General features: G+C 40.3%; 1 protein-coding gene across 2 annotated transcripts; it reads left to right on the plus strand.

Annotated features, from left to right (window-relative positions):
- Window positions 1-5,246: 5,246 nt before the first annotated feature.
- On the plus strand, window positions 5,247-17,883 carry LOC117481002 (protocadherin-17-like). 2 transcript variants are annotated; one of them, XM_034128431.1, is made up of 4 exons: window positions 5,247-7,832; window positions 8,949-9,007; window positions 9,158-9,327; window positions 16,639-17,883. In XM_034128431.1, exons 1-4 carry the CDS (start codon window positions 5,364-5,366, stop codon window positions 17,214-17,216), a joined length of 3,276 nt encoding a protein of 1,091 aa, XP_033984322.1. In that variant the 5' UTR covers window positions 5,247-5,363; the 3' UTR covers window positions 17,217-17,883. The 2 variants fall into 2 exon arrangements, with proteins under 2 accessions (XP_033984322.1, XP_033984323.1); XM_034128432.1 differs by having other exon boundaries at window positions 5,247-7,637.
- The last annotated feature ends 7,098 nt before the right edge of the window (window positions 17,884-24,981 follow it).

The raw sequence follows: 24,981 nt of genomic DNA on the forward strand, positions 1-24,981 counted from the left end.
CTTGCCATTTCATCAAAGTAGAGCTCCCCAAGGCTGTCACATGGGGTGTCATGCACCACTCCAGTTCTTCACTCCAGGGGGGTTTCTATCTTTAGGGAGGACCAGCACAGATCTTAAGGTGTTGAATGATTTGTGGTAAGTGCTGATGCCTTGTGCTGATCCCTTTGGCTGGGTGTTCTGACATTTTATGTCTGACAATAGACTTGTCAGACATAAAATTACCTTGAATAGAGCTGCCAACCATTGTTGAAAGCCTGACTAAAATGTTCAGCCTCAAAAATATAAGACGATATTTTTAAATTCAGAAAAAGACACACTCTCAGTAATTGTGAACATGTGTTTAAAGCTTGTTTCGAAATCTGAGCATCCAATTTTGGAGCCTCTGAAGATACGCGGTAGGTTGTAGAGTGCTGAAGTCTAACAAGTTAGGACATAAGGTCATTACTGAGATGAATAATCAATGTATCTCTGCAAGGGTGATTCTTCCTGATGACTGCAATACTGTAGTCTTGCAGTTTAGGCAATTTACAATTACGAGACTCATTTGTGATACAAATCCAGAACTTGATTAAATGTTAAATACTATGGATTGGCTGAAATATTTAAAATGCATGTGGGTTTTGTTGATGTTACCATCCTTTATTTACCCAACTAAGTATCAAGAGACCTAATTTGACTGTAATTGATTGTATTTTATTGTGTTAATTAGTTTGAATTAAATCTATGTTTATTGACAATTGACAATTTGTGTTGTAACAATATACCCAAATGAGCAACCCTGACAAAGTGGAGCTTTGGGATTATTTAACATGTTTTAATGTGAATTGATGTTAATCCTAAAGTATTTAGTTTTGTTGTCCAAACTGATTTATGAGCATGTCAATGACAGTTTAGGGCAGATGTTTGTATTCAGCCTTTAAAAGGCACATCCTCAACAGACAGTCACAGTTTTAGCTCCATCCCACCATATGCAGATTAGGTTCAGAATTCATTAAACCCATCTTAAAGTCCACCAACAGAAACTCCCCTGGAGGCAATGAGAATCCAGAATGCTTTCAAGTCGGACTTTCAGATTTGAGAATTTGGCAGAAGGTTGACTTAGCTATAGGAACCCCTGAGAGTTTCTCTAAAATTCTAATCCAACAACATCAACTCCTGGCCCCAGACGCACTGCAGAGAAAGGCTCGACTCCTGAGTTCTGAATTGAAATGTTGGAGAATTGGCACATTGACCCTTGAGGATTTGCATTTACATGCAAATCCACAGCTGTCTGTAACAAAAAATTATTTATTCAACATGTATCATAATAACAAGGCTCATGAAATGTATGAGGCTACCTTTGTTGCAGCCAAACTCAGGTTTTCCTCTTTTCCCCCAGGACAGGTGTCAACCAGAAATGCTGGAATAATGGCCACTAGTGGAAGGTCAAGGTCTGGTCAGGATGTGTAAAGAAAACTAACGACAGAAAACATTAAAAATATCTCTGTCCTGTACACATCTTTGGTCTTAAAATCATGACATGTTTACATTTATAGTTGACAGTAGACAAAATGGGGAATTTTGCAACAAAGGACTCAAGCAAGTTTCAAACAAAATTGCAAGTTATGCTCTGTTAACTATAAGGCTATAGTTCTATATAAATGTAAAGTTGGAGACAGGGCTGACAGTGTGGTGAATCAACAAGTTTCTAGTAGTTTTTGGTCCCGAAGTATAAGCTTTAACGCTTTGATGATACAGGCCATACTTGCAGGATATATTTGTTGCTGGTAGTGCTCTTGTGGGATTTGTTGACAATAAGAAAAATATAGAATCACCACACCTATCTTTGATTAAAAATAAACACCGTCACGTCAAACATTGTAAAAAAAAAAGAAGAAGAAATTACTATTCAACTGTCCACCCCTTAAAGCAGATAAGAGGACTTTGGTTAGTCCACATAATAATAATTTGCCCACTTTGTGATACTGAGCAATGCATACAGTGTCAGTTTTATCTGATGCAGTTTCAAGATGTCCTATTCTTCCGCCAACCTGTCAGAATGGAAGGGAATTGAATTGTGTTTTGGTCAAAGCTGGGAAAATGACATGCAACAGCAAAACTGCTTTTTAGAAACAATGTCCCGGTCCCGTTGGATATAGTGACCGACCTCTGTGACAGACGGATTTGATCTCAACTACTTTCTGCTAAGGAAGTGAACCCCATTATAAGTGTGGACAGTATGTTCTGTGATCTATCCAGAGTATTCGGGAAGCTCAGGATCTTGACACATGGAACTAAACTGTTATGCATGAGAAGAGTGAACTGACCTTTTACATTTGGTAGGCTACTCTGCGGAGAAGTCATGACACATGGATTATGCAGGGATATGGATCATTATTACAGGATTTAAAAAGCATGATACCGGGCTATGAGAAACTGGATAAAGATATTGATGCATCATAGTAGAAGCAGAGTGTTCGGTTTAGTATTCAATTAACTAACTTTAATTTGTGTTTACTTTAAGAATCTTTGGTAAATGATGTTGTTGTTTGACACTCTTTTTTTCTCTTTGACTGACAAAGACTATTTTCTCAGCATCTGTTTACAAAAGCCTTGCTGCCCATGTTCTTTTTGGTGTGAAATCAACATGTTAATACAATGTGTCATGGAGAAATGTGTTCCACCAGAATTTGTTCTCTCATGCTTTAGCTCTGCGGCAAATTCAGTGACTTGTGTTGATCATCATTCCCACTCAGCACCATCAGTATTCCAGTCTGCTGCTTGAGGTGTGGTGCAACCAGCAACGGGCACAAAAACAGAATGATAAACAACTTAATCTCACCTCTAATCATGCTTGTGCGGAGTGGTAAGTGAATCGCATGAAAGTGATGCCAAGATATTGCACATTTGTCTAAATGAGCATACCTACTGTTTGTTATTCCAACTTCTGTGGAATTACAACAGGTAGGATTTACACCAACATAATAATGAGCTTTCAAGTACGAAATCAATTCGTCATGAAACAAATGATGCATCCGTGTCTTTTTTACTGCCAACAAAGCCGAGGAGATGGCAGTTCATTCCAGGGCAGGTGCAGTGGTCTCATAGGAGAAAGTTATCAATGACAAAGTCGCCAGCTTGTGATAAAACAAGGCAGCCAAAGCCACACGTAAGGATGTGGCCTATTTATTATGGATATGAACCACCCTCTCATTCAGAGTTCAGATCATATTAAATGGTATGACTGTGACAATAGAGACACAGTTGTCAATAGCAGTCCTTTCCTGAGGTTTTAACATAGACTGAATGATAATTAGTTCCCCTTTGTTGTCCTTATCTCTTACCTGCAGAAATGGCCAATTTATGCAGGCTGCACCCTGGCCAGGCAAAGTTGATGCTCCCCACAGGAGGAAAGCAGCAATGGTTCAGACAATGGAAATGAACTCAGGGACAACTCAAGGTTGATTTAGATCCTGAGCAACATGGAAATAAATGAGGAAACAGACCACACTGAGCTTGCCCTGATGTTGACACAGCTTCCTCTCTCATATAGTGCACCCTCATCCCCAAGGAGCCCCATGCGTCACTGAGATCTGGTCAAGTGAGAATAAAAATGCAAATGTCATATTGTTGAAATACTGAGTGAACTAAATGTCAGTCCATCTTTTCAATATGAGATATAAGATTGATGTGGATAGGCCATTGAACGCAAGTGTGATAGCTGCAGAAGGCAGGTTATACCAACAGCTGTGATATTTGAGCGTTGAAATAAGCCTTGTTTTTTTCAGAAGCATAAGTAAATCTCTAATGTCCTTTACAGAGATTATCCTCAAAAACCCACAGTCTGTCCTTATTTTATCTTATGGCTGGATTTTCTCAAAACGTATGATAACATGGTGGATCACATATTGTTCTCAATTATTGGTAATAAACCTTAATTCACAATATGCAAAGCTTCAATTATACTGAACGAATGAATTCAAATAACAGTTAATCTTTATAAATCAACCCATATAATCATCATTTTTTCATCTTCAATTTGACATTTTCCACACCTCGTTGCACATCTGATCCAATTCTCCCAGAATGACCACTTGTTAAGTCCTCACTGATACTAGGCTACTATCCTATCCAGGCACATTTCAGCGATCTATTCATAATCCCCAGTTCTCATCCACATGTATTAGGAGCAACATCCACCAGCACGTTTTTTCTTCTGATGCTGCTCCTCTGTGCGCGCACATCAGTAAATGAATCACGTAGCACTAGAACAGCCCTTCTTCATGCGATCTTGCCAGACCTATTGGAGAAACCCCCCAAGGCAAGATCTGTCACTGTTCACTCATTTGCTGGAAGACGATCAGAAACTATGTTAAATGCACCAAGAAATATACTGGAGTCTGTTATAAAGGCGTCGAGAGGATTCCGGTCAGATCTCACTGCGAAGGGAGCAGGTTTCAACAGTTGACGCGGAGAGAACTGAGCGCAGGAAAAAGCGATTAATTTTGATTATCTGAAATCTTCCAGTGGCTCTTTTTTCGCGTTTTTCTGGCAAACGATCACAGGGACAGTGCAGAAGAGCATTGTCCGAATGAAGGATGCAACAGCACTGGGTCCAATTGGACTGGATTATGGGATTACTGGACTGATTAAAGGACAATCATCGGGCAAAAGTCGCAGCCGTGCTATAGATGCTCTTGAATGACGGGAACACAAAAGGTTGGACAGGATAAACAGCTCTATATCCCGCTTTTATTCTACTTTGTGGCAGGGGCACACTGTATGCAACACGAGCAGAACCCATATGCAACAGTGTGCCGCACAGGGGAAAAAGTAAATGCATTGTGAATGGTAACATCGGACAATGCTGCATTTTGAACGGGCATGTCAGTATTTGCTGTAGCCTAGGTGTAGATGTCGCATGAGGGCAATGCGCTTTTGTAAGCTACGGTCTAACCTTCACCACAGAGATTCAAACGCTTTAACCTTGGGTGCAGTAGGGAATATTAATACTTTATAGTCATCGATTATTCATTAAATCCCCCCCCCCCCCCCCCCCCCCCCCCCCCCCCCCCGTGAGGAAAAACAAAGCATTCTCGTATACTATGTTGAATTTGATCTTTTATTCATGCATAGGGTGTCGTAGGGCGGTCATCTTTGTTTACAGAAAGAGTTCATTTTAGCCGAACGGCATGTGAGAGAGGTTAAAATAAAGATTAAAGGCGATAAGGATACACACATCGATTTAGCACCCAATTAATGTGAGATCGGCGTCAACCACATGCCTGGTTTGGGTTCAGTCCTCTAGGTTCGCGTAATCAACAGGTTGAAAGTCAACGAGGATTTTTTTTCTGTCTGCCACTACCGCATATCCAGTTGAAGGGATGCGTCTCTCTGTACCCTTTTTCTTTTTGCTGTGGGTTCAAGCCCTGACATTGAAAAATCTCAATTATTCTGTTCCGGAGGAGCAAGGACCCGGCACTGTTATAGGTAATATAGCAAAAGATGCCGGATATGGGACCATGGAGAGGGGGAAAAAATCCAACTTTAGAGTACTGGAGAATTCTGCTCCACATCTGGTGGATGTTGACCCAGAGAGTGGACTAATCTTCACGAAACAAAGGATTGACAGGGAAACATTATGCAGGCGCAATCCAAAGTGCCAGCTCTCTATGGAGGTGTTTGCAAATGACAAGGAAATATGCATGATCAAAATTGATATACAGGACATAAATGACAACTCGCCTAGTTTTCCCTCAGATCATGTTAATATAGATATTTCAGAAAACGCTGCTGCTGGGACACGCTTCCCCCTGACTATTGCACATGACTCTGATTCTGGGGAAAATGGGATAAAGACCTACCAGGTCACAAGAGATGATTACAATACATTTTCTTTGGATTTAAAAGTGAGGGGCGATGGGACTATATATCCAGAGCTGGTGGTTCAGAGACCTCTGGATAGGGAGGATCAGAGTCATCACACACTCCTCCTCACAGCAATTGACGGTGGGGAGTATCCAAGATCAGGCTCCATGCAAATCAACATCAGAGTGACTGATTCAAATGACAACAGCCCAGTTTTTGAAAAATCCTCTTATGTGATTGAGATTCTGGAGAATTCACTGCCGGGAAAAATACTTATAGATTTAAACGCCACTGACCAAGATGAGGGAAGCAACGGGCAGGTGGTCTATTCCTTCACTGGATATGCATCTGAAAGAATCCAAGATTTGTTTTCCATTGACCCCAATACTGGCGTAATCAAGGTCCAGGGAGAAATTGACTTTGAAGAGAATCCAATCATAGAGTTTGATGTACAGGCTAAGGATCTCGGGCCCAACCCGATACCAGGACATTGTAAAATTACAGTCAAAGTGCTTGACAAAAATGACAACTCGCCAATAATAAGTTTTGTCTCTGTACGGCAGGGAGCCATCAGTGAGGCAGCACCTCCAGAATCTGTCATAGCGCTAGTGAGAGTGACGGATAAAGACTCTGGCCGAAATGGCCAACTTCAATGCAGGGTGCTGGGTAATGTACCCTTCAGACTGCAGGAAAACAATGATAATTTTTACACTCTGCTCACAGACAGACCCCTGGACAGGGAAATGAAGGATGAATACAATGTAACAATCGTGGCGAGAGACAATGGGATACCTTCTTTGAACTACACTAAGTCGTTTACTGTGAAAATCTTGGATGAGAATGACAATGCACCACGCTTTACAAAGACAGTGTACGTGCTACAGGTGCCTGAGAACAACATCCCAGGGGAGTATTTGGGCTCTGTTCTGGCCCACGACCCAGATGTAGGTCGAAATGGAACAGTGTCATACTCCATTCTGCCTTCACATATAGGAGAAGTTTCAGTGTATACCTACGTGTCTGTTAATCCCACCAATGGAGCCATATATGCCTCACGCTCTTTCAATTATGAGCAAACTAAATCCTTTGAGTTCAAAGTTCAAGCTAAAGATGGAGGATCCCCTCACATGGAGAGCACCTCCATAGTCAGGGTCAATGTCCTAGACGTAAACGACAATCTCCCAGTTATTATTTTACCACTCCTGCAGAATGATACAGCGGAAATCCCAGTGCCTAGAAATGTAGGTATCGGATACATAGTGGCTACAGTGAAAGCAGTGGACCATGACCACGGAGAAAGTGGACATTTGACCTATGAGATCACAGAGGGAAATGATGACCACCTGTTTGAGATGGATCCGGTGGGAGGGGAGGTCAGAACTGCTCATGCTCTTTGGGAAGAGGTCGCCCCAGTGGTTGAGCTGGTGGTGAAGGTAACTGACCATGGCAAGCCCCCCTTATCTGCCGTGGCTAAGCTGATCATTAAGGCGAACACAGAAACGGCAGCAGGAGGGGGTTCCAGCGCGAGCGGAGAACAGCAGCACTGGGATGTATCCCTGCCCCTTATAGTTACCCTCTGCATTATCTCTGTCATGCTCTTAGCAGTCATGACCGCCATCGCTGTCAAGTCCAAACATCAAGATAAGGAGACTGGGAATTATAACTGCCGCATGGCTGAGTACTCCAATCCTCCAGTGGGGAAAGGCAAAAAGAAAAGGATCAACAAGAGTGACATCATGCTGGTGCAGAGTGAGATGGAGGAAAGAGATTCTGCGAGCCGGATGAATGTGGTGAGCAGTCCTTCTCTCATCACTTCCCCAATATGTTTTGACTACCAGAGCCCTCTGCCACTCACACTGCCCAGGTCAGAGGTCATGTACCTGAAAACCACTCCAAACAGCCTGACAGTCCCCCGGGCAGGTTGCCACTCCAGCTTTGCCGGGCTTAGCACAGACACTCCAGCAAATAGGATGTCAGTGATACAGGTAAGGAGGATGCTGCACTGTTTCCTTTATCTGCCCTTTTATTCCCGCTTATCTGCACCCACTGCTTTGCCTTACAAATCTGACAAAAGAAAAGTAATCGTCTGAAAAAAAGAAACTCTGTCACTGTGAGACATCCTTATTTCCACTTTTTCTCACTCTGTTATGACACTTTAAAATATTCTCTGCATGATGCGATAACTGATGTGATAATGTATTCATGTGTTTTTAATGTTATTTCACTAAAGATACTTTCTTCTTTCTGCATTTGAGGAATCAGAATCATTTTGGAAATTCTTCCAAGTACTCTCTTGCAAAATGGTACAGGTGGCGTGCATAATTAGAATCCTCTCAGTTAGACATGCAAACAGTGTGAGTCTTGAGCAAGGCTGCTGTGACCCTGCCAGATCCACTGCTATAGAGTGAAAACAAAACCCTGCCTGAAATGTGGGATTGGACAGGTGTTTGAGCAGCTTGTCCGATCACATTACTGAACCAATGTGCACCAGACAGCTAGATGCACACAGCATAACCTTACAATCGCATTTTTCGCTCCCACAAATATGGGCCAGATCCACCCATCCGCATCCAAAGTTGGCATGATAACACCATTAATAGGGTCCATCCATGCCTTGCAGAGATGGCAGGGTTGTACCCAGCTAACATGCTAATTTGACAGCATGGGCTTGTACTACTGTTTAGCACAACAGAATTATCTGTTGTAAACGATGTAAATATCTAGGACAGTCTCACAGACTTGGAGATGATAACACAGATGACAAGGCCTGGCACTGTCACCAGTCACATAGTACGTGGGTGTGATCAACACAAACACTTTATTCTCAAGATAGGGGAAAAGGATGCTAATGACAGTGGCTAATGCTTTTCTTCTTTCCCGTGCCAAGTCCCCACATATGGTCAAAAGGAGATTTGTTCTTATCATGCCGTCATCACTGGCAGGTGCTTTATAGGGATATTGACAGCTTTCAGGTGTCATGATGAAGATATAACAATTGTTTATTTTCCTGTCTAAATGTCATGTTACTCTGGGGATTGTTTAACCTTGCATGCAAATGTTACTACGGCCAATGCAAAATAATATTTTCCTTTCATTTCTAGACTGAAAATTTCCCCTCAGAGCCCAATTATGCTGGCAGCAGACAGCCGTTTGTTCAAAGGTAAGATCTTGTTCCGAGGCTTTCTGACCAGTGCATTTAGCTTCTTCATCTTTGTATCAAGCCAGCTGACTGTGGCTATCAAATGGGAGCGCTCACGCAGAGGTAATGGCAACTTATGTTTCTTTTTTTCTCCCTTCCATTCTGCTGCAGCTCAACATTTAAGGATGCAGAACAAGCAAGCCTCCGAGACAGTGGCCATGGTGATAGTGACCAGGCTGATAGTGACCAGGATACTAATAAAGGCTCACAGTGCGACACGTCTGCTAGGGAGGCCCTCAAGATGAAAGCAACAGCAGTTAATGGCCAGCCTTTTGAGCAGGGTGAGTGGATGCACTCTCTTCCTGACATCTTGAAGATGTCTTACTGACTCTTGTACCACACATTTCTATGCTTTATGCGCTGAGAACATGCAGCTCACTTGTGTTTAAGTGGAAGTCCACCAGCCTCTGGGTACAGTCAAACCAGACATATGGTAACATGGAAGATGTAAATTCACACTGTTATTAGATGCAGGTGCTATTACTTTGTACATTGTAGACAGCCTGAGGTGAGTTGCATGGATGACATCAAGGCAGCGGAGTGAAAGGTAGATGGTAGTTTAAAAAGATAAAAGAGTCCATTGGCTGAAGGTAGAATGTTCAAACATCTTGTGTGAGATTTTGCCATCAAACAAGCTCATATGCATGGCAAAGTGAACCACCGTCTGTGTCTCTTTTGATCATGTCATTATTTGAACACAGATTCGCTGCATGAATGTTTTGAATAACACGACAGAGAAAGAAAGCATGATAGACACTTGCAGTGCAAAATGACAGGTATTTCTGGTGCAACATGACAGTGAGAGAACGTGTTTCCACCTTTTGCTTGGAAAGATTTTCTCAGTTATTATAAGTTTTCCTGTGGTTACACAGTCTTGAAAAGGAGCTTTGCTTTGCAACTGAAAATAGAAATGTAACATTTGTATTTTGCAAATATGAAACAATCGGCACTGCCGCGAGTATAATCACAGATGATTGTCAATCTGTTGCAACCTGGCTGACCTGATATGGGACTGATATATTTAGCTATTGTGGTTAAAAAATGAAAAAATGAAAGCACCTCTCACTGGTGAGATAAAAGATAATGGGTAACTTCAGTGAAGTGGTGGTGTTTCTCATTTCCTTTTGTGAGCCTTGCAAGGGAATGGCTCTGGTCATCAGGTCCCTGTGCAGTACTTTCCACACCTTTACATTGCTATGGACTGTTTGTTTGTGGCATGCTCAGGGGGGCAGGGATGGAAACACTCTTGCAGCTACCAGTATGCATCTCTCTCTCTCACTGTCTCTCTCACTTGTGTGTGCATGTGTGTCTGTGTGCACACTATGAGGAATTATGGGAGACCAAACTTGACTCCGTGGGAGGTGTAAATTCAATCACAATTTTTGTGCAGCACATTTCTGAATCTGATTCTGTCCTAGTTCTAAGGCCAATCAAATAGACAGACATTGCAAGAGATGTTTTGTACATGCGAGACAGAATATTTACATGTGCAGCGCTGACTTCTGATTGACAGGAATGTCAGTTAATTTATAGCCCTGCATTTGTTAGATAAGAGAAATGCAGAAAAGTAGGGCATTGCTTTTCATATTAATAGGTTTTGCTAATGCATTTCCTGTTCGCATGTGGGGAATAGTTTAAAAAAACAACACGCATGTGGGGAATAGTTTAAAAAAACAACAACTAATGGCTAGATTAAATGGCGTTCTCTCTCGGGGGTTGGTCAGTTGAATGGTGTCAGTGACTGCTGAGTACAAGATGGAAGATCTACATTACGCATAATTCCTTAGACCTGATCACACAAAGCATCACCCTTCAACCCACACACTCCTACTGTCTCTCACCCTCACTCTCACACACACACATACACACATGCAGGTACATGTATTGAACAACAAAGCCACTGTTTTGCAGATTCCGACAAGATAGCACTATTATCCAAAATGGAGACACCACATCATTTTTGTTCTAAATGCACCAACATAAAAGCTTGTGGGTTAAGTAGTATTGCTTTTATGTCTTTACCTTTACCATCCCTCTAGTCTCCTGGCTGCTTTGATACAGGTAATATATGCACCTGTGCAGCCTCCACTATCATGCACTCTGAATATTTATTCACTCTCACAGACACCAGATGCACAGTGGGTATGTTGCTAGGCTTTCTCTGATTCTATTTATAATGGGCAGGCAGTTTCTTTGTTTTTTGAGAACATGGTATTTTTCTGCTCACAGTTGCCCATCAGATCACAGCTATTTTGTCACTTTGTCATGATTCTATTACGTGACTATGTAAATGCAGTGGACTATATAAAGCCATTGTATAACTCTGTCATTGTAGAGCCATTATTTAACACATGCATTCAGTGATAAGATGGAAATGGAAAGGCCAATGCCATTATAGATGAAAGCACCCTCACTTCCCTTTCCCCTTTAATCTCTGTTTTTGTTTTTTAAACAGAAAAAAAATATAGCGCGACTCACAGTCCTTTGTTACATCTTTTTAATATTTTTTATCGTAATTAATACATTGTATCCTAAAAAACTAGTGATTATAAAGGTGTGAACAAATAATACAAATCTGTATCTCTTGTAAACACTATGGATTGAATGTAAATGTGCAGGCATGATCCTTAAATTGCTCCTGGTTATATTGCGAGACAAATAACACAAAAAAAGAAATACCTTACTGGGTTTTTCCTTAACCTTCTAAGCACATACTTCCCTTTGCATCAGCATCATCTGCAACCCCTCTGCAGTGGTGATAGGTACCATGGAAATGAATTCAGCATCTCCCTGCTTCTCCCCGCTTATGCTTATTGTTCTGGCTTCGTGTATCCCTGTACAAAAAAAATACTTTTCTCTATGGCACTAGAAAAAAAGACGGGAAACACAAATGCACAGTGCACAGAGCTGTAATCTGGGCTGTAGTTGCTTCAAAGCGTAGCAGTTGAAATATGCAGGATCTGTGTTGCAGTTTTGCCAAATCAAAGCCATCATTTAGTTCTCCCGTTTGATGTAAAATACGTTTTGAACTCAAATGTGCATATTTTTTTCTTCATCTCAGTTCTGAGATAGCACCAGAATGGTCTATGCTAAGAATGTAACAATGAAAGTTCCCACAGTATGTAACAGGACAAAGGAAAACAATACAGCTTGCAACCCAGAAAGCAACATTAATGTAAAATACAGTTGGTCTTTCTCCTTAAAATCAATAAAGCGTTCAGTAGGCTTACTCTCATCTGTAATAAGTAGGGGTGTATCAAATATAAATCTTCAGTAATAACTTGCACATTTTATTTGATAACAATTAAATAGTCTACTCTTCATCTGCAACATATGCTACTCAGCTGACAGTAAACATGTCCATATTTGTGAAAGGTATTACACTTCAAATACTGCGCCATCAATGTGAACTCCTATAGACAGATTGAAAAACCCTGAGTTGATTGTTAGGGTCATTTAAGCCAGTTAATAAAAATATACCCTGTGTATGTTGAACCATAAGGGTCCATAAGGGTACCATTAAAACATGTGTAAAAACAATAAATATACAGCCCAAGCAGACCGTCACACACTGCAATAGTATACACAAGGTATACATAATATCCAGTTAAATTGCAATAAAACAGTGTATTCCGATCCAGTTAGGATGTGTGAGGTATAATTGTATCTGAATTATTATATTATCTCAAATAGAGTTTAAATGTGAAGGCTCTTCAAATCTGTTGGAGTTTCTTGAGGAGCAAACCATTTATTTGTATGTGAACATTCTTTGTATAAAACCAAACAAGATGCACAGTGGGCACATTCATGGGTACAGGTGCAGAACAAAAAGCAGCGTGCACAGGAAAGCCGAGGTTCTCCGCACTGTGACATTTGCCATCTATTACTTTCTCCGGCAGACACCCATGTGAACACAAAGCTGTACCTTCACTTACATTAGATCTCATGATACAAAATGACACCCATAATCTCAAAACAATTTACTACGCACATAAAAACACATAATGTCATAAAGAAATGTCTGTAGCTCATAAAAGTCATGATGTGATACATATTTTTTGCGGCAGAAAATGTAGACATGCCATTTCTTTTAACATCCTTAATGTAAGCATTCTTTATTAAATCTGTAAAACAGTTATGGTTTAAAATTAACAGCCCCATTTAGCATGTTAAATCTCTGCCCCGTCATCGAATAATTAACTGTTCCATTTTGTCCTGTGGCTGCTAGTGGGAGTATGTGTGCACGTGCGTGTGTGTGTGTGTGTGTGTGTGTGTGTGTTGTGTGTGTGTGTGTGTGTGTGTGTGTGTGTGTGTGTGTGTGTGTGTGTGCGTGTGCGTGTGCGTGTGCGTGTGTGCGCGTGTGTGTGTGCGTGTGCGTAGGAACTTAAGCAGCAGATGTGATAGTAGTGGTACTTTTCATGTTAGCTTGTCTTATGTTATGTGTGGCACTAGGTGCTGGTTTTCCCATCTCTTGGGGGCTCTGTTGCAGGGACGGTGTCTTTTTCATTTATCTTTTTTTGTTAGAACATCCTCCAGCGAACTGGCCGATGCTGGTGTGTGAGGAAGGTACTGCTGCCTTTGTACTAGAGGAGCTCCCCACCTCTTCTAGGAAGAGCCTATCGTGTAGCGCCTTCACTCGTTCCAGGCTGATATTCTGCTCCTCATCAGGGTTAGGTTTAGAAATGAGATCAAGTGCCTCTTTCACAGTTAGTCAGTTGCTCATAGTCTTTGATTTCACAGAATGGCATGTGAGCAAGATAGAAAAAGCCTTATTTATAGACCAAAGCTACGAGAGCTGATCAGTGGTCTATCAAGCCATGTTGTGATGAGATGAAACAATGTGGTTATTCAACATGTTTAGTGTTTTTGGTAGAATTGTGTTAAGACTATTCGGCTCCTGCAGATTATAATATCTTTATAAAGTAGCACATGTTCTAGATGTGGTGTGTTTAACCGGCTTATTCAATCATTTTTGTATAGTTGTAGTTTGACAGAAAACATTGTAGACATTCTAAATAAATAATCAAATTCTGACTAATTCAGCGATCATAGGCTTTCTACATTTTGTTTTCATTTCTAGCGTTAAGGATGTCATTACCGCCTCATGGCAATGATAGCAAAGAAAACACATTTATTAGAGGAAGGTTAAATCAGTCATCAAAACAATACATGCCTGCATGTGTAACAAATGAAGGTAAAGTGTCATTTACTAGCAATTTACTATGACATGTTTGACATTTTGCCTGATGCCACTACAAGCTAAATATCTCCATGCATCATTGTCAAATTAATTTTGATACCGTGGTGTAATGGAAAAAAAATGACACCTTCTTCATCATAACACCGTGGAAATTGGCTCATTCTATGATGCTCTCTGTGTGCTTATTTCATGTCTACCAGGGTTACATGTGGTGTGAAATGTAAAAGACTGATTTACAGCACCAAGATAGAGCCTTACCCCTGGCACCACATTTTTCGACTGACACTAATACACAGTCTCTCGCACATGTTGTATGCTCCTGCGGCTGTTGGCTTGGTGTTCAGTGTCAAGTAATGCAGCTTAACTACAGGCATGAAATAAACAGGGAACCACTTTAATCAATGACAAAAGTTGTCAAGAATTTAAAAAAAGTGTTTTGTTCTTCGGATCAAGGGACATAAATAACAACCCCTCAATTTGAAATTCAACTAGTGTTAGTCTAGTGGCACTGATTCTTTCAATGTGGACTTTATTTAAAGCTCATGTTCCCTTTTCCTCCAATTTTCACCGCACACCCGTTTCCACACAACACAAACTAGTTAGTATTTCAAGACAACACTGTTGACATCTATAGTCAACAAGGTCCTCTTGTGGCAAGGACAGGTCACAATTAAGCTTCATTAATAAGGAGTGAAATGAAAAATGGGCAAAAATGCAAATGAGCTGCTCACAAAGCACCAGAGTCCTTCAAATTAATTAGAAAAATGACTAAGGGTCAAACTAATGAGTGTTTGTGCTACAAGTTATGATTCTAAGATTCAATTTCACCTTGAATTGTAATATTATAGTTGTTTCATCCAATGTTTGATTACCCAACATTCACACCTATAAATTCCTATTTATAAATAGTGAAAGAAACAAAAATAATGAGCCCTAACAATATTATAACTAACAGCATAACACCAACAACCGAAACAACAGAATTTCTCAGCACTTTCTGATCAGAAACAGTGAATGCCACTGCTTATGCAAATTCCACAGTTGTTTTTCTGTCTATTCAACACAAACTGCTGCTGCTGAAAATGTAAATAAACTTCACATCACTTCCTCTGCACCAGATGATATTTTCCAGGAAACACCTACACAGGTTGTTGAAGGCAGAATAATGTTTTTAAAAAGGGTGAATGACTAGTTTGCTACTTGACCAGCATGACGTCTGTATGATGTTGACATTTTAAGGTTGAATTGTGAATGATGTCTGGAACAGAAATGCCTGATTTAGAAAACCACATTGCTCAATTTGAACTCTGCCATAGCTGCCGCAACAGGCTGCTTCTTCTTATTTAAAGGTCCCATGTCATGCTTTTTAGGTTATTACCCGTCCCCTTGTGTGTTATGTAGCTTTTTCTGCATGTAAACGGTCTGCAAAGTCACAAACCCTCAAAGTACTCCCTGTAGCGGGTAAAACTCGAAAAGACGTGTCCATGCTGCCCCAGAACGCCTCGTTGGAGATTTTTCTTTTTCCATTTTTTCCTTCCGGGGCATATTGACGTAACGAAGTCCAAATGGACCAATCCGCGGAGCTCCGCACACACACACACTCACTCAGCCTTATCTTTTCTCAGCCGCGGTGCTGCGCGGAGCTCCGCACACACACACACTCACTCAGCCTTATCTTTTCTCAGCCGCGGTGCTGCGTGGAGCTCCGTACACACACACACATTCGGAGCTCAGGCTGTGAGTGTGTGTGTGTGCTCAGGCTGAGCTCCGCTGTGTCTCGCTGTCTCGCAGTCCCCACGCAGCAACCAGGAAACGACACCAGTAATCCAGCTCACACTGTCCACTCCTCGAGCCCCACAGGGCGGAGCAGCGATGAGCAACGTCCCGCAAACACGGCACCCAGACCCCATGCAGCATTCTCATCTGTTTGTCATTACTGGTGTCATTTTCTGGTTGCTAACGCCATTGTAACACATAAACACTGATGTTCAGCTGTAACGGTGGTGGACTCATCAGAACAGAGTGGGCGAGATGACCAATCAGAGCACAGTGGGCTCATAGGGAGGGGGGGGGCAGGAGCTCCAACAAGCCGTTTAGGACAGAGAGTGAATACACATACTATACAGAGATGCTGTATGAGAAACCAATGTTAGACCTCAACAATGGAATTATGATCAGTAGAAATGGTCATGACATGAATACAGGAACATGATATATAGAAAGATACTATTCTTACAAGGGTTTCAGACATAGTATGAATAGAACAAATGTGTGTTTGTTGAAGTGTTTTGTTTTTGTCGCTCATCCTTCAAAATGTCATCTACATTTTCTTCTAGGTTGTTTACTCTTACCCCAGCAGGTTCCAATAACAACTGTTTAACTGTTTTTGCAGAGCAAGACAAATCAGTCCACTGCACAGACGAATGTCGTGCACTGGGACATTCTGACAGATGCTGGATGCCAAAGTTACGGGTAGGAAGCCAAGCAGACAGCGCCGATAATCGTACCAACCTTTTCATCCCTGTGGGAATGGATGCCATGGTAGAGACAGAGATTTATGGCACCATCAGCTGCAGCAGCAGAAAAACCCTCAGCACGTTTGGAAAGGAACAGCGGGACAGTACAATCCTCGTGGCCAATGTCAAACCTTACTTAAAATCGCAGCGTGCACTAAGCCCACCGCTACAGGAGAGTCTCTCTGCCTCCAATAGTCCCACCAAGAGTAGTTTGCCCCTGGACTTGGCCAACCAAGAGTCCAAAGAAGAAAGGGAGGGGGGCTCAGACAGCAGTGCCTATGGGCCTCCAGATGGCCAGTGCTCCCCCCTGCACACCGAGTTAGAGGAGCCCTCCTATCTGACCTGCGAGCTCAGGCCTAAGTCCCTGTCCAGCAGCCTCATCCACAGCTCCGTCATCAGCCAGGAGTGTGGGGGGTTAGATTTTGCGCTCGACCCGAGGGACTCTGGCAACTGACAAGTCAGGTGATCCAGCTCGCTCTCATCTAACAGAGGTGTGATGATGATATCACAGATTGATGATCAAGAGGTGATTTATTTTGACCCACAAGAGGTGTTCAGACACGCATTGTATAACCAAAAACCATCTGCTTTGTCTGTTTGTTTTTTAGTTTGTGACTTGTCGTGTTTAGGTGAAATATGTGTCTTTGACTGCTGTGAAGGTTTTGGGGGGAAATCAGTGCTTCGCTGACTTCAAGTGTTTTCATGGTGTACTGTACCTGTCAATTTAGATGTCTGTATTTTACACATTTCAAGCTCAATTTTGTGAGGCTGTGGAACAAATTGCTACTGTTAAGCTATTGAGTCCTGTCTGCTTTTGTACAGTGAAGCTTCCTGTCTCCATTTAGTGTATAAGGAACATCTCTTTGAATATCACAGACAACTGAAATACATATCAGTGACGTTAAATACAGAAGTGAAGTGTCTTATGAACTGTAAATGGTGGTGCAACAGGGAATGTCCCTTTTCATAAAACCATTTGAGGTTCCTATAAAACCAGTTTTCTAAGAATGTATTTGTAATTTTATTGTTGTCCTCTGCAGTTTATGTGAAAATAAGCTGAGCTTACACGTGAATGTGGGCTTCTGTATGTGTTGTGTATTTTATTAAATTTGTATACACTGTGTGCATGGAAGGCAATTATTTTTGACTGGTGACAACTTCCAAAGCTGTCATGTTGTTTATTTTTATGTAAGAAAAGTGAATTTGTGTCTACAAGGTGCTTAATACGTGTTCATGACAAAAAGCCCTCTGCAAACGGGCCATCTTTACCTATTTACAGTATACCAGTACATGTTATCTAGCAGTAGTCTAGAGCTTAGTTTACTTCAAAAAATCCCAATTAACAATTTACACAGCTATTTATATTCAAAAGCGCAAATAAAAACAGGCACTGTGTATTAGTGCACCAATGAAAAAACGATTTGACTTCATCTGCTCTAATGCTTTTATTATACGTATGCATCACAAGGTGGAGATGGAAACCCTGCTCACATTTAAGTTCCCTCAAAGTCATCAGTTTATTTATGATTTTGTCTGACAAATAATACATCTAAGAAGGAAAAAAAGTTTGCTACTGTACAATTACCAGTTACAAGCAAATACTTTTTTGCAATATATTCTTTGATGAATAAAATGAAATTTGAATGATCTCCTTGGGGGAAAGTGGGTCATCGCTACAGCAAAGGACTGAACAAATAGTACATTAAAGTTTATCAAAAGTACATTTAAAAAATGGATTTATACAATAAATAAAAAAAACTGCATATATGCAAAAGAGATTTCCAGTTGTCAATCCTTTGCTCCATTTCCATAAAATGTACAAGAGCACATGTGCAAATGTTTATACTGTATGCACTCTGCACTATTTAGTATGCAATCAAATGCAGAAAGGGTGGGTGTAGTGACAGAAGGCCATGGTCTGCAGACATTCGAACAGCTTAACTACTGCAATCCATCCATTTTCTCATTTCTATTGACCTGTTTTTCAAAACATAGCTGCTTCTTAATATTTCAAGCAAAGGAGAGCGACATAACTGTTGCTATGACCAGAGTAATTTTATTTTTAAAACCTGGTCTATATAGAGTGATTAATAAACATGAGTGTAGCCAATGTTTACCGAGGCAGATGACTAAACTCAGGAATCCTGGAAATATAATTTGTTCTGTCTTTCATCTGCAAAACAATCCCACAAAAGTCTGTTTATTCTTTTTTTCTTAGTTTAGTTTCTCCATCTGGAGACACTGACTTCTGTACCCCAGCTCGGTGAGTGGTTTGAGAATGCCTTGTTTTTCATGCGCTCTGGATAACAGAATCCTGTCATCTACTGAGAGCTGACTATCAGTACGACTCCGTTTCTCCTCAGGGAAAACACATTAATTTGGATTTTGATTTGCATTTGTTTTGGTGCTGGTATTGACACAATTCCAGACCTAGATGTCTCATCTCAGCATGCAGCTCTGATGAGCTCATCTGCATAAGTTGAAATACTCTTTGAGAAGGAGATTGCGTGGGTCACAGCAACTCATCCCAAATACAGACAGAAACATCACATCATTTTTATATGTATCAGTCCCAGGGTATCTGAACACGGGGGATGAAGACAGGTGAGCAGAATGTCAAGTAGAAAAAGGGTTGAACCATTTTCTGCTACACTTATTTTTTAGCACTATATAACTGTTTTACATCACAAGGAATTAAAACAGGTTAAACTTCCACTTCTGCCTTAATTATGCAAAATCAGCTTTAACCAAACCCTTTCTTATTTAGAGATGTGTGTGCTGCAGTACTGAAGCTTTACAAAAAAGTGCTATGTTGTTGAGGAGAGCTGAATGCAGATTAAGGACTCGCATGCAGTGGGGAATGAATATGACTTGTCTCTCAGAATGATTACATTCACACTGAAAGGGAATTACAGACAATGAAACAGATCTGTGTAATACCTCCATTCTTCTACATTTTACATACACAAATGATCTATTCAGATGAAAATGGAATGAGCAGTGTACCATTCAGTTGTGTAAAATTGACATGCTCACCCTGAGTACTTAAGCTTTTAATTCAATAATTCAATAACACAGCTGATTAAGAGCTTGTCTTCCACCTTCACCAAATGCTATGGGAGATGGTTCCACTTGGCTGGGAACTGTTGGTGGGGAAACAACAGTGAACACAACACATACGCATTATTGAGAGTGTAGTTTTCATTTGCACCGAAAGATGTCATTGAGCACAGCATGCATGCCTTCAGGGCACAAATAATAAAAAAGCAGCTTCTAGGTTCATTTGCATGTTTGTTTTAGGCTTTGAAAACCAACTTGCACATAAACAGCAAAAACGGTACCCAATTAGATAATGTAAATGTGCCGCCTCTGAATTTAATGTTAAAGAGGTGTGAGAATGACTTTGTGCAACTGCTAATTCATTCCTCAGTCATTTGGTAATTGATTGACGCATACATTTATTTTTAATGGCAGAATTTAAAGTCAGCTAGAGACATTTATTGGTGTAAACATTTGTCATACTGCTTTTTACAAACATGTTCACACCTAGTTATAAAATGCCTTGCCATGTTTAAAAAGATGACACCAATATGTTTTATTACTTATTCAAATTTACATTTGATTAAATCTGAATCAAAATATCATTCAACATTTTGGAAAACATGCTTTTTGTATTGCCAGGAATTCTCAATTGCAAATATGAAGCTTAAGCCAGCAACTGGTTAGCTTTACTGAGCAAAAAAGCTGGAAGCATGGTGGAAATGCTAGCCTGGCTCTGTCTGAAGGTAACAAAAAATGCCATTGAATGCCTCTAAAGCTCACTTACTATAATATCCCATTGGTTTAATTAATACAAAAACCGAAATATCATTTATTTTGTATGTGTAGATAGAACTCTCATCATAAAAGAAAATGTACATATTTCCCAAAATATCAAACTGTATTTGAAACCTTTTTAACCAACTTTATACCAAAATGCACAGTCAGATTTCTTTTGGGGGGGGGGGTTCTTAAATTACAGAGACAGGGAGGAAATGATCCACTGACAGCTCACATGTTGCAGGTTTTACAAAACAAATCGCCAGGTGAAGAGAATGTGATCCGCATTTCAACCATGCAATATCTCACTATATGTAGGTTACCTTAACAATTCCAGAGAAATATAAAGTGTGATACTTGGTGATCTATATTTATATATGTATGAATAGCCTATGTTTCATCTCTTTGTTGTAGCTCCATATATTATTTTGCATTGGGGGAGACTTAGAAAAGCACAAGTATAATCTCAAAGATAAAATAGTCAAATGTCAAAAGAACGGGTCAAAGGAGAATATTGTGAAAAAGCCAACAAGCTAAACAGATTGATTAATATGTTGTTGAATTTCTATGGACCACAGTGACATCAACATACATGTAAAAGCAACATTTCAAAATTCAGTAATGATTTCCTTAATTTGAATTCAAACAATATTATTATTATTGCATTGGGAGACATGCATGGGTTGAAGCAACTGCACTTTCTTCCTTGTGTGACTCTTGACAGACCTGACAGAGCAATCTGCGAGACATTTGCAAAAAACGATCCTTTAAACATTGTTCTGCTCCCTAGTATGACACTGTTTAAACATTTCTCTTTCATTCAGACCCACAGGAATCAACGCCCCTTTTATTGACACCGTCTGAAAATTCCAGACTGCACACAGCCATTTCTTTTTGAGCGCTTGTTAAAAAGGTGTAACGAATGGTATTCTCCTCTGGGAGGAGTTCAAATGAAAGGCAATCTGTCAATCATGATTAATGTTTAAAAGCTATAACATAAGGGAAGCGATCCGGCAGGACTTCACACAGGTTTCACTACGTGTTACTGGGTCATGACATACTTTCCTCACTTTGATTTGGGCAAAAATAGTCCTCTACACGCCTTTTTGGTGACAAAGTGGGCCAATATCTGCATACAGTGGAAAAGCTAATGCGCTCTGTCATCTGCTCAAAAGTCCTGAATATAAAAAGCTTCACCCTTTAAAGTGCTTTGTCTGCCATCACAAATAAGATGGAGAATTTAAGGTGAGACAGAGAAAGAGAGTAAAAGGGAGCAGTAGGCAGAGAGAGACAGAATATAGAACATGCCCAGCCTTTAAGAATCAATAGACAGTTTATTGAATCAATACGCAGTTTGGTGTAGTGCAAAACCTGTCTCTCGACGAAAATGGTAGATATTGAATAGGGTTGCCCGATTAAGTGTCATGCAGGCATAAGAGCACTATCCCTGGGGGGTTTCAGACACAGCAGGGCTCCACACTATTCCACTTTCAAACACTGCAAAGGTAATGGTGAAGGTAGTTTCTGCACGGAGCCCATTGAATGTGAAGCTTTGCTTTTTGTACAGCTTTTTTAGCCGCTAAAGAGGAGATTTCTCATTAGCATTTACTGTGAGTTAACTTTGCAGTTAATAATGCAGTCACCTTGGTTCGAGGCGTTTTGAGGGATTTTTTTTTACAGTTTGCATTTGCATGCATAAGCACATTAACTTCACAAGTATTTGGATTTATACTTCCAACAGGCAACTATTAGTGGTATGTCTTAATTTATATTTCAAACCAACTTGCAGAGAGCTGAAACATCTAAAGACAGGTTATCTAAATTGGCACACTGCACTGATTTGTTTTACTTACCATTGTTTTAAGTGGGAACAGTACTGACCTCTCTTTGGTTTGTTCAAAAACACTCTAAAATCCTTGATTTAAGTGTCGGCTCTCATTGCGTTTGTGACAATTATTATCAGAAAATCAATGCTACAAGACCAAAAATAAGCAAAAATGCATGTTGTGAAGAGGATAATGTACAGTAGTTTCTTGTGTATCGCAAAGATTGCTATTTTGGAGCAGTTCCACATGCATTATAGCTTTTATGTACCAGTGGTCTGCCCAGGTGTTTTCGCTCATTTGTCTGATTAAACCTCGCCTAAGGACTGTGTGGGTGTGCAGGCTACAGTCGAGTGTGCTGCTGAAATCCCTCGGTCCCCTGTTTTATTGCACCTGTTAGGGTCAGTCAATTTACACCTTTATGATTATTAGTACATCAGAGTTTTGGAACCTTACATCCAGCAGAGGTCTGATGCACCAGAATAACTGAAAACATCTTTGCAGAGTCTGAGCATCACAGAATGCACCATTTACGTTTATACTAACAGATATACAAGCATACAATTAGAGTTCCCTTGAATAGATAAACCCTCTTCAACAAGTATCATAGTTAATGTAAAATATAAGCAAATTATAGATGCTTATGGGAGAATAAACAAACACTTACAATGTATTGATTGTATTCAATGTTTTATCATTAAGTTCTCGACCCTAAATTAGCACATGAACTAAATTATTCCTGAGTTGCTTTTTCTTCCTCTTTTCAGACTCTTCCCTCTTACAGCTTTCTGCTGTAGCGCTTTGTAAGAAATAATTGGCTATTTTTATTTTTCTAACGTTAGTCTGTTTAAAAATGCTACATATGGATTATTCTATTCTACTGATGTACTTCAGGTTTTGGGGCATGTAAGTGCTTGAGGAAGGATGTTTGTATTTGTAGCCAAGGATGAGTAAACCACAGCTTTATCAAAACACCACGCCATCCCAGTCAATAACACATTAAACGTCGCACCGTGACTGAAATAACGTTTTCCGGGTCACATGTTGGGAACAAACCAGCAATTTCATTTAGCAATTTTCGTTTAAGGTTCACTGGTTGCAACAACTTGGAAAATGGTTCAATTCATAGAGATTTTCTCTTACACACCGGCAGCTTTTTGTCCATAGATAATCTTGCTATTAGCCATTCTCTGGTTAGGGCACCTAGGTTAAGCTGTTTTCATGCAACTTTGATACTTCCCTCAGATGAGAAGCACTGTCATCATAAATAAAGCATTTAAGAGAATATCCCTATCCACCTATCCTGTGTTTCGCCCACAGTCCGTTGGCATAAAAGTATGAAACGCAGCTGCCAGCTACCCCCTCCCTCTCTCAATGAGCAAAAGTAGGTTAACCATAACACTGTGCAAGTCGGGTAAATATCACAGCAAGCCAAGCCTCTTAACCTCATAATGAGAGCATTTGTCTATATGAACTATTACAGGCCGGATATAGCATCTCCACACATCTAACACAAGAAAGGGACATCAATAAAAGTGAAGAACTTGTTTTCCCTGACCCAGCTCAGAGCAGCAGGGGTTAGCACAAGTACCAATGTTATTATACTGGATCTCATTATTATTGGATTGTCCATGATAATATGTAACCTATTTAGTGATAAAACAAACTGTGTTGATGAGTTGATGAATGTTGCCAGTGTTCTTGTTGTCACCAGCAACTGCTTGATGATGGATAGCTAAATGCATCCATCAACTACAATGCAACTTTGAGACCCAGATTTCACATTGATGTCCTGTGGTGTTGTTGATCCACAAGCAAAGTGCATTTATAGATGTGTACTGGATTCATTAGCAATGCCCAGGTAAAGCAAATTGCTACTCATAACAGTCTCCTATATTTTAAGAAGTAATGCCAACTAATAATTTTGGCAGCTGAAGAAATATGTGTAAACAGTGTGACCTTATGCAAAGATAAAAATATGATTTGTTTAAAGAAGTGCATGACAAGGTGCCATGGCACTTGAGTGGATTAGTACAACCCTCTGGGAAATCATCAATTTTTAGCTCTTGCATGGGTCTGAATCTAATTGCATGCAATAGTATTACATCTCTCTTTTCAATCCTGTTCATCATCACTACATCTTCTGAAAACCAAACCAAAATGATCAAGACAGATGAGTTCTTCCTGTAAAAGCCTGCATGCCCTTTAAAGTATCTATTAAGGGACAATGAATGCCTATTCATCAAGAGTTTCACGATGAGATTGAGCTCATTTCTCTTAAAATAATCTTAAAATGTGGGAGTGAAAGGTGCATTGCCTTTTTTTGCTTCTCCCTCCTTCGATATGCCACTGAAAGCTCACAAAGAACATTATTCTGAGCTGAGAACAAAAACAAAACTGTAAGGGTCAATTTTCAAAGATTCAGTGACCCCTGTCTTCAGCGCACAATGATAATAATAGTCCATAATTAAAGTCAGCAACCTCAGCGCTTGCACAGCGCTACATCTATGCTGATTAGAGGTTCAAACAACGTTGACCTGAATTTTAAACTCAGTCCGTAGGCGAACTGTATGAAAG

The sequence above is a fragment of the Trematomus bernacchii genome, unplaced genomic scaffold (assembly GCF_902827165.1).
Source record: "Trematomus bernacchii unplaced genomic scaffold, fTreBer1.1, whole genome shotgun sequence".
NCBI classification, from domain to species: domain Eukaryota; kingdom Metazoa; phylum Chordata; class Actinopteri; order Perciformes; family Nototheniidae; genus Trematomus; species Trematomus bernacchii.

What these genes read in the sequence shown, in the direction of transcription:
- LOC117481002 (XM_034128431.1), top strand. Translation starts at nt 5,364, where the DNA reads ATGCGTCTCTCTGTACCCTTTTTCTTTTTGCTGTGGGTTCAAGCCCTG. An exon ending in ATAGGATGTCAGTGATACAG is followed by an intron (nt 7,833 to 8,948) that starts GTAAGGAGGATG and finishes TTTCATTTCTAG; the next exon opens with ACTGAAAATTTCCCCTCAGA. An exon ending in AGACAGCCGTTTGTTCAAAG is followed by an intron (nt 9,008 to 9,157) that starts GTAAGATCTTGT and finishes ATTCTGCTGCAG; the next exon opens with CTCAACATTTAAGGATGCAG.